At 39.9% G+C, this 10,313-nt stretch overlaps 1 protein-coding gene across 1 annotated transcript; it reads right to left on the reverse strand.

The window, feature by feature from the left end:
- Nucleotides 1-367: 367 nt before the first annotated feature.
- Nucleotides 368-10,081, reverse strand: cndp1 (carnosine dipeptidase 1). Its single transcript, XM_053432847.1, has 12 exons — nt 9,987-10,081; nt 9,452-9,562; nt 7,400-7,543; nt 6,798-6,960; nt 6,303-6,391; nt 5,464-5,661; nt 5,297-5,381; nt 3,294-3,454; nt 2,806-2,970; nt 2,542-2,683; nt 1,091-1,238; nt 368-733 (listed from the first exon to the last, which is right to left on the reverse strand). Exons 2-12 carry the CDS (start codon nt 9,560-9,562, stop codon nt 655-657), a joined length of 1,485 nt encoding a protein of 494 aa, XP_053288822.1. The 5' UTR covers nt 9,987-10,081; the 3' UTR covers nt 368-654.
- Between the last annotated feature and the right edge of the window lie 232 nt (nt 10,082-10,313).

Below are 10,313 nucleotides of genomic sequence, written 5' to 3' on the forward strand. Positions count from 1 at the left end.
AGAGTAAATCACGTGTTTAGACATATTGCAATATTCTTACAGAACACTGTTGACTCTCAGATGCATTGTAAAGCATATGAATTTGCCTGAAGGGGACTTAGTCTTGCGTTGTGTGCTCAGACAATGGCTGGACTCGGTCCATACATACATTAACCGCTGGACGCAGCAGATTTGTATGTGCAGTGTCTGTATCGATTTTAGTCTTGGCTCTGAAATGAGAGACTGTGATTTCAGTGAATGTTCGACCTGTGAATAAATGGCTCATGAATAAAGCAACAATACACGTGTGTGTTTGTTTCATTATTAAACACTCAATGGAAAGATTTCTACATTCATATACTTTCTGACATAATAAAAAATACACACATTCTTGCATTGTAAAGCTTTTACTACTTGACACACATGCACACATTAGGAGGAACATAAACACATTCCAGATTTGCAAAGTGATGATCCATGGACGCTTACAAACAGTCAGAATGTAGAATGTATCATTACATTGACTCACAAGGCCAAATGAAAACGGTAGGTGGAGAGACAGAGATGGAGATGAATAAAACACAGAGTTAAAGGCAGTGAAAATAGAAATGCAGACTTGTGTCAGAGAGAACTCATTGTACCTTCAAGGACGTCACTTAACAATGCTGCACAACATCACACACTAGTCCTCTTAATCTTGGATACTTCATTCAGGTAGGCGATGAATAACTTGGTTCCCTCGATGTAGTTGTACCTGGGAGAGGAAGAAAAGAATGAGACACTAAACTTGTTTTGTGTGAAATCTCCCTGTGGCATAAATCAAGACTTACAAAGCTCTACGGAACCTGACTGACATATGTTTACAGTCTATTTGATTATATATATATTTAATTCTGATATTAAAATGTATATGATCTTGTAGCTTTTATTCTGTTCATTCTCCAGGTTTCTCTGGCTCCACACACAACACACACAACACACACACATACAAGGTTAAAGGGTAGTGGAAGATGAGGAGAGGAAATTACTGCTGGAGGTGCAGACTCCACACCAATGAAGGCTCCTTTTAAAACCTAAATGAATCATGAAGAAATAAGCTATGGAGTCCCACCTGCTCATTTTCTCATTCTGCGAGTGCAGCCCGTCATCGAAGCCTCCGATGGGCATCATGATGATGCTTTTCCCCGTCACATCCTGGAAGGTCTTGGCGATGGGGATGGTCCCGCCCTCACGGATCAGATCAGGATCCATGTCAAACACTGCAGAACGGAAGACATTCTATATTAGTAAAAGACATGCATTCTCAGGTACCACAGAATAAAACAGCCAGACATTTATAGGAATTATTTGTCATTTATGTACATATAAATTGAGCACTTTATCCCATTTCAAATATCAAACACTTAATACAAGATAAAAAACAAATAAAAAAGAATGTTAAGAGCAATGTGAGAGTCATAAAAGAGGTCAAAGCTGTAATATAAAGTAACACCATCAAACCACCTCCATAAAAGTTTAGTGTGAAGCCAGCAAACCTCTTCAGGCGTGTTCTTCCAAACCTCCTAGCCATGCATCTAAGATTTAATTGAACCATCTTAAAAAAGCAGCATGAACCAGGCCGAACATCTCAGGCTTCAATGTTAACTCACGGTTAAAAGGTCAATCATGCGACTTGAGGAACGTGAGAGGTATAAAGTAATTTCTGAAACTAGGGGAATAATGGCAGCTGTATTTTCTGTATATGCCCAATATGTCTTAACAAGAAATTATACAAGCAAAAGCTATAGTGATTTGTTTCTCTGCATTTACATTACAATGGCAGTTAGAGGCCCACATAATGGTGTGTCATAATGATGGGGGGCAGACCTCTTTCTAATTTGGGTGTATTCGGTGGTGAAGCAGAATTTGACGTGGGCATACTTTTTACTGAAGAATATACTTTGATATCAGAAAAAGACCAAACCAATATGATTTGTTAATTTACTGTATGTTGACAGTTCTAACAGTCACATGAATCCAGAACATGAATGGGACCAAACCTGAACCATGGAACATGTGTCACTGCTGATGAAGAGGATCCTGTTGTGTAATTATATTTGTATTCCCATTAGATCCTACCCCGTTGGTTGGGATCAGTTAAGTACATTGACTCAAGTAAGCGGTGCTGGTAAATTGCTACTTGCTATGCTACATTACAGAGGACAATATTATCCTGAAAAAACGATTAGATTAGATTAGACTAAGAAGTTACACTAAATATAAAGAGTATTATAGGCTCAGCAGAAGCTGGTAAAAACTGTTCTCAGTATCAATGAAAAAAATATTAGCACAGAATTTGGTAACGGCTGCAAATACAACTTGAATATACCCACAGAATAAAACTCAGAGTCTGGCTCACAAGAGGAGGCAGAACGACATACTGTATTTATATTATTGCTGCTTGTAACATTTTATATCTTTTTATAGTTGTGTTTAGTTCTGTTTCGGTTTGCTTCAGCTCTACTATCTGTGTGAAGGATTTGGACGCAGTGGCGCCGGCTGCTTGTCGGTGAAGAGCTGTACCTCTCTTGACAGCCGCCCTCCCGGCCTCATAGAGAGGGTGCTGAGTGTCCACCAGCCAAGGCTTTGCTCCAATCACCATGGTGACTTTCAGCTTGTTAGGACTTTTCCTCTTGGCGAACACAGAGTGAAGGTAGTCCGTTACCTAAAGCATCAACACAGGGCGATAAAGAGCAGAGGGAGGAGAAGACACGATTTGCTATCATTTTCAAAAAAGAAAAGTCTATGTGGGCAGTATGACAGCACATCATTCACGTCCCGCTTTACCTGTTTCTTCACCATTGCGGGCTCCATGTTGGGAACCTGTCTGATGGAGAACTTGGCCGTGACCTTAGCTGGGATGACTGTCTTTGTGCCGGGGTCGGAGAAGGCCCCCTCAATGCCATGGATGGTGACGGTGGGGTAACGCCACAGGTGGGCCAATAAGTCCACCTGTAGGAAACATGGAAGAGAGGGTCAGCTGTCTTATTGCATTGATCTAGTTGTATGTCTGTTGAGGTGGCCCATCAGGCCATGGAGAGAGGAGAGAGACACTGACAGAGAAAGACTGAGACAGAGCTGCCCCCAGAAAGATGTTATGTGTCAGGCTGATTTATGATGATTAATGGAATTTACGCTTGTTGTTTGGATTTATATTGATAACAAACGATGAAATCAGTGAGCGGCTGTCGTCTGGTCGATGCTGTAAAACCCGTGATGGCCAGGGACGTTGCCACAATATCAATTGATGTCCCTTTTCTTAACGATTGTCTCACCTTGTTGCTGTACATGAGCTGGTCGACCCCGATCTTGTTCTTGTAGTTGTCCATGTCGAACTGGATGTCCTGGTACATCTTCCACTCCTCATCAGTGAGGGGAGCCACAGCCTCCCTGATCCCAGGAATCAGGATGTTCCCACTGGGGCTGATCAGCGTATCTGTGGAGCAGAATAACAACATGACGGACCTCTCCTCACACATTATTAACATCAGCGTGTTTGGTCAGTGAAATAACAGGTCGACTTTAAGGGGGCCTGAAGGATTTCAGTACCCAACTCAGTGACACATCAGAAGGGAAGATCATTTCAAGCTTAAGACTTTAAAATGCTATGGTTGCATCAAAATTAGTAGATGACATATGAGTAAGTTTGGGTACCCAGAGCCAAAATGTAAAATGACATTAAAAAGGTTTTGTTTGGTTTTATGCTCTCAACAGCTTTCGGGCCAGTTCTGTTTTAATTGTGGCCTTGCACACATTCAAGAGCAGTTAGTTTATGACATGTTATCATTCATATCCAAACACTTTGTTACTGTGTTAGAACTAAAGCCGTTTTCAGACATGACCGCCAGGGGAAAATCCGTAGAGTTTACCTGCAGTTTGCCTTTCACACATGCACATAGCAGCAGGAGGTTTTCTGTTCACACGTTCACAACAGCATGAAACCTCTTTTCTTCCAAAGGAACCTCTGATATCTGATATTATCCAGATTCATTAAATTATTCATATCATATTCTTTTATCTGTGATTTTGAGAAATAGGTTTCTTACTTTTATCACACAGAAACCTTTCGAGATCAATACCATGTTCAGTCTCTATTATGAGCATTAGGTGTGCATGCTGTTCGATGTCTTGATTAAATCACTAACTTATTATTACTCTGTCTCTGAATAGAGGGTTTGCATATTCAGGGACTGTCATCGTGATTGCAACTATAATGCTGTATGATTGATCCCATGTAATTGTTCATTATGTGGAAAAAGAAAATAATAAAGAAAAGAAAATAAACAAGACTAGTGGCAGGATGGCCTCATTATTCAAGTGTGTCCCACTGAGCTGTGATAAACCCCCACATGGCTGTAGTCACATTGTGTTGTTTAAACTGTAATTAGGAGCTGCCAAGAAACATTTCTGTCTCTGACTTTTAATTCCGAGTGAGAAATATTGTGAATGTCTTAAAATGACAATATCACTCGCCGAAAAGAACTAAAGACATGTCAAAAAACTGTTGACAGAATAGTTGCTAATTAAAATGAAATCCAATTTCAGCAGATACAATAGAGTCAGCTAATTTTCTAGGAGTCTAACTATGTTTATTATCCTGCAGCACAAGCAGGGCAATGTGTCCACCCCTGTCTGTGTGTGCATTGACAGAATCTTAGCTACTTAAGAGTTTTTCTCCAGACGATTCACCCTGGAGCTGGTTCATCAAAGTTCAGGGTCGATGGAAATATAGCTAGAACAATTATTATGATCAGAAAATGATTACCCTTATGATAAGTGACATTATTAAAAAGTCACAAAAAAAATGAAATCATGCATGGTTCAAAAGTAGATCTGCATCCTGTAGGAATCTAGACAGTGCCTTAAGCTTAAAATAGAAAAATAGAGTGAATGATCACATGGTAGGATTGATGTCTTGGGGACATTTATAGTGACAATATTACAATATAAAAAAGTTAGCTTGCCTTATTTAGGTTTCTCTGATTCTTTTCATTTGTATCTAGGTTAACTTGCTAAGAATCTATAAAACAAAATTATTATTGTGGATGTTTATATGTGCGACTTCAACATTAGCGCTAAACACCTCAACCTGCATGTGTTTTTAATTGTGTGCTGTGTTTGCAGAGATATGTCACCCAAATAAGACCTTATTGTATATATTGTGTGGGTACTGGGACAGATGCAGTGTATCTCAATACACTTGCTAGTTAAATAAACACTAAATAAAAGTAGAATATACAGTGTTCTATTGTAGATGCTACACTAAAATTACACTCACCAAGAATGCCAATAAGGTCCGTCATCGGTTCAATCACAGCTCCTCCATACACTCCAGAATGTAAATCCTGTTTAGGTCCTCCAACCTGCAAACACACCAGTGGAACTTTCAACAGGAAGCAGCAGCACACAGTTCAAGTCGGATGTCAGATGTTCACCGTAACCAACCTCAGCATAGAAGTAGCAGTTGCCTCTGGTGCCGTAGGTGAGGGCGGGTCGTCTGCTGAGCCAGCCACAGTCTGAGATGATAATGTAATCCACGTCAGACAAGAAGGTGTCTCTCTGGGCCACGATCATGGCGTCCAGGCCATTAGAGCCCGTCTCCTCCATGCCCTCGATGACAAACTTCACATTCACCGGCAGCTCCTGTTGAATGGGAATGAGACCAGTGCTATTCCATTAGATGTGTTTGGCTCTGACTGACTGGGACAGCCAGTATAGTTTGGTTGGAGGGGGACAGATTGGAAGAGAGACTCAGCTGAAAACAACATGTTTGGAAGATTCCTTTCATCAACACCTACACAGGCTTCCAGCATCTGGCTGATGTCTTTGGATGTGCCTATTCAGTCGTGTTATTTTTCTAAGACAATGTCTAGACGAGGATGGTGGGAACAGACTGCTGCAGTGACTTTGCAGAAAACAGCAGTGACTTTGCAATTAGTTTGGCTGAAGCTCGACTCTCTCTTACTAGCCCGAGGCTGCTCTGTTTGTTCCCACTAAATCTCTGGGGGAGTTTACTTGACTAAAAACTTCTGCTTGAATATATGGGAGTAATCTCCTGGGTCTATCTTGCCTATGGTGTCTCTCTCTCTCTGTTTCCCTTTTCCCTTATAGTCCAAGTGTTTTCAAGAAAAAGATTATTTGCAAATACGTGCTCTAATCTGTCCTTTGCTCTCACTTAAGGTCACGGTGCTGCCACGGCTCCCTCGCACCTTTCATTCTGTTAATCTGTGGCGTTAAAGAGCAGGCCAACATAAGAACGGTGTTGAACCTGAGCTTTCACTCACCATGTTGAGGGCCTGGTAAGCCTCCACAGCATGGATCCAGGCTAACACTGGGGCCTTGTTGTCTGATGCTCCTCTTCCATACAGGTTACCTAAAGACACAATCACACAAAAGACCGATGCAAAAATTATCCTACCAGTTACTTTCAAGCCATTTCTAAGCAGCTGCTGTGCTCTGTGAAAACACTTGAATTCATAACTTTGACATTCTCCGACATTATCAGCACACTCATTAGTTAAAGACAATGGCTGTGATGGGATTATGTAATGTGCACTTTTAAATCAATAAAATAAGAAGTCATTTTAAAGTTAACCTGATCAGTTAATATTTGATTTGATATACAAATACTGTATTTCAGGTGTTTGTATTACGCTATATTGTTGTGTTTTTATATTTTTCCCTAAATTCAGTCTGGGAAGCCACTAGAATTGAATGACCTGGGTTTGGCTAAACGGTTTGAACTGGTAGAGATGACAGAGGACTTGTAAGGTACTTACCGCGGATGTCAGTCAGGTTGTAGGGTTCCGTGGCCCAGCCGTCCTCTAGCTTCGCTGGCTGGACGTCCACGTGGCCGTAGACACACACTGTGTGTTTGGTGGAGTCATTGCCAAACTGAGCCGTCACCACTTTCGGCAAGGCCAACGTCTGGCCATTGGGAAGCTGCAGACATTAAAGGAGATTCGACATCAGCCTGAACTGCTGCACTGATACATATAAATAACTTTACATCTCTCACTCATTTAGATATTGGAAACCTGTGGTGTAGCATGTGCCCTGGTTGTATTAGTTTCAACAGGACAGCTCAATACAATCTCAATTTCTGCATATTTCTCAAATATTGTGGAATTTCAGTCTTTCACTGTCAGTAAGAGTTTAAGACAGATTTTAAGGAGGGCAGAGGTACTTTGTGTCAAAAGATCATCTGCTACACTTCATGTTTTGGTCTCTATTACTGGAAACACCTCATGTTTCATGAAGCCCCTTATGAGGAGGTGGACTTATTCCCGTCATCGTCCCTGCAGAGCCAACCTCATCATTGATTATACCTAGAGCTCTGATATCTCAGACAGTGAATATGAGAGGCAGCCCTGTCACTGACCTCTTGTTCTCCGATGTCCACCAGCTCCACAGCCCCTCCCATCAGCCTCAGCTTCAGAGCAGTCACCTCCATCATGCGGTGCAGGTCTGGTCTCTTCAGGACATTACTGGAGTCACTTTCAATCGCAACCCAATCCCGCAGAGCCTAAAAAAACACACACAGTACACACAAAACGTGTACATGCAATCATCTGTTTCTAATCCTCCTAGCATCGTGTAATGTGATATAACACGACTACTGTAAGCTGCTGGTGCCTAGTGACCAAAAGATGCCTCGATTTACTCTTCATGAAACAATGCTTGATATACTGCCACACTGCCACCTTAGGCTAAAGCCGCCTTTATTTCCCTGAGCAGTGGAAATATGTAACCAACACTGATGACTCTTGCATGAAGTATTTTGGAATCATGTGTCGTCCCACAAATTATTCTGCCCAACAAATTGTTAAAAATGCCATAGTTCTAGTGTGAAGCCCTTTAATCTAATGAGCATTTAAATGTGTCTTCAGATTTTCAAAACGATACCAGTCATAAAAGAGACGAGCAGAAAAAGAGGGTGTGGAGGTTGTCAACTTTGAGGAAGAATTCAAGCCTGCAAAGCAACAGCGCCACCTAGTGCCCAACGCGGATTCCTTTCTGTTGGGCGTAGGGTGAATACACGGTTCAGATATGTAAAGATGATCTGCATCTGTTTGAAGCACAATAGCATCATCCAGCTTTGTTTTTCTTGTATTTAAATTAATATTGTTTTAACTTTGTAATGGGAATAACAAACATCAGTTCTCATACGGAAAGGTCTATATACAAATATTACAAATCTTCAACCGTTACACAGAGGTTTAATCACATTTCTTCATTCACTTTGCAATTCTTGTTTAATTAAGCAGTGAAATATACTCCAATACTCAATATACACATTTATATATTACAATAACTCTATATTGTTTCAGAAAGATTATAGATTTTTACTCATGGATACATTGTTTCTCTTATTTGTACAATATTTGTTATTTCTAGTACAATAATAGATGTGATACAGTGAAAATGTATATTCCATTGTTAATGTGTCAATAAAACAATAAAAGTGGCTGTGTTTAAGAGTGACTGCTCAATAAAGACAGTATTCAAATGATAGCTGCAGCATGCTTATTTATAACAGCCAAGTGTAAATGGAACCATAGGGGTTTTATATATATATATATATAGTACTTCTCATTCACTCATTAATTCACATGCTAAGTATATCTGTGTAATACCATCAAAACAGAGTTTCTTATCTCTTTCTTAATTCTTATCTCTGTGGTGTCGATATATCAAACAACAAATCACATTCAGCACCTCTCATGGATTCAAAGTGTTGCATCACTTGTGAGAGTTAACAGCTCAAAAAATCACATTCAAGTGTGCAAATGTCTCCGGTGTGTGCAATAGTCTGGATAAGACACTGCCATTTAAAAAGCATGCTCTGATCAGCCCCATAAAGGGAAAATGGTCATAATCTGAATAAGCAATACTCAAATTAAAAACATTATTTAGCTCTTAGTCATATTACAATGACCTATATTAGAGTCGTTGCAGCATTTTTTGCATCAACCAACCACCTGATGTCATAATCAAACTGTGCTCTCTGGTACATGTAAGCAGAAATATAAATGAAGCAATCTGTTTGAAGCTCATGTTATCATCCAAAGCAGAATACTGTCAATAGTCAGATTAATAATTTCAATATAGATGTAGTCGTAGTCTCATAATCGTCTCGGAGTTCAGTGGGTTTTTCAGAAAGCATTAAAACTTCCACAAATTATAAAAGGCCTGTATTATGAAAAAAATTAAAAAATTGAAATACATGTACACTACCAAGGTATTTGATTATTTGTAGCTTTAGTAAAACGTAATGATGAGATTTATATGGAATTCTGTTGACTGGACAAGAGTTTTAAGGAACATTAATATTGAGATGGTCAAATATTTCCTCGTATACGTCCTTAATAGACTGAGTTCAGTGCTCGAACTGTTCAAAGTGTGACCACAGCAAGAGGAAAGTTATATTAACCTCTACGTAATCTTCTTCATGGCTGTCGACGTACTGTGCCAGCTCCGTATACTGGAAAGCCTGGACGGTAGAAATGACGAGAAGGACGGAGAAGAGAACTGGAATATTCATCTGTGGCCGGAGACAGAAAAGAATTCATCAGAGCATTTAAGAAACTTCCCAGAGCAGAGTAAGCACATGCAGGGCTGCAGGTCTATCTACACAAATATTGAGTATATTAGTTCAGATTCCAGGAGCAACCAAATAAATGATTTGTCAGCAATAAAAAAGCGGTACATTTTTTTCTTAATATTTAACAGCTTTTAGTCTTCTTTGCCTGTCCAATATTCAGTGTTCGAATATTTTCAGTAAATTTGATATTCAAAAAATTGACTTGATTAAATCATCAATTTCTTTATTGATAAATCTTCCAACTTCTCAAATTTTACAGTTTAAGGGAAATCCCCTCACCGTGGAAAATATAATTTGTCAACTCACACAAATTCAAAGAAACAACCTCAACAAACTACAATCACTGGATGACATTTTCTCTTACCTTTTCTCTGCTCTGTGTGTCAGTCTCCTCAGACAGGCAGACTTTGGCCCTCTGTTTTTTCCTGGATGTTTATATACCCTCCCCTCATATCTCATTCCCACTGGGCCTCCAGGGGTCACACAGTCAAACATTTCCTGACATTCTGCCAAGACAGCTGACAAATTAAATTTTTCTTGCTGACAGGAACAAGAGTTACACTCAATCTATTGATTGAATTCTCCGGGAAAGCACACAGGAGTTCAGCAGGAACAAAAGCAGCAAGGTGAAATAACTAAATTCCTCCTGTTTTAAAATCTCCTCGCGAACCCTGATACAAAAACAGAGCGG

This window comes from Pleuronectes platessa, chromosome 10 (genome assembly GCF_947347685.1).
Source record: "Pleuronectes platessa chromosome 10, fPlePla1.1, whole genome shotgun sequence".
NCBI lineage: Eukaryota > Metazoa > Chordata > Actinopteri > Pleuronectiformes > Pleuronectidae > Pleuronectes > Pleuronectes platessa.

Excerpts from the sequence above, each read along its gene's own strand:
- cndp1 (XM_053432847.1), bottom strand. The coding sequence starts at position 9,562 with ATGAATATTCCAGTTCTCTTCTCCGTCCTTCTCGTCATTTCTACCGTC. Across the intron at positions 7,544-9,451 it reads ATGAAGAAGATTACGTAGAG|GCTCTGCGGGATTGGGTTGC; the intron begins GTTAATATAACT and ends GTGTTTTTTTAG. Across the intron at positions 1,239-2,541 it reads GAGGGCGGCTGTCAAGAGAG|TGTTTGACATGGATCCTGAT; the intron begins GTACAGCTCTTC and ends TCCGTTCTGCAG.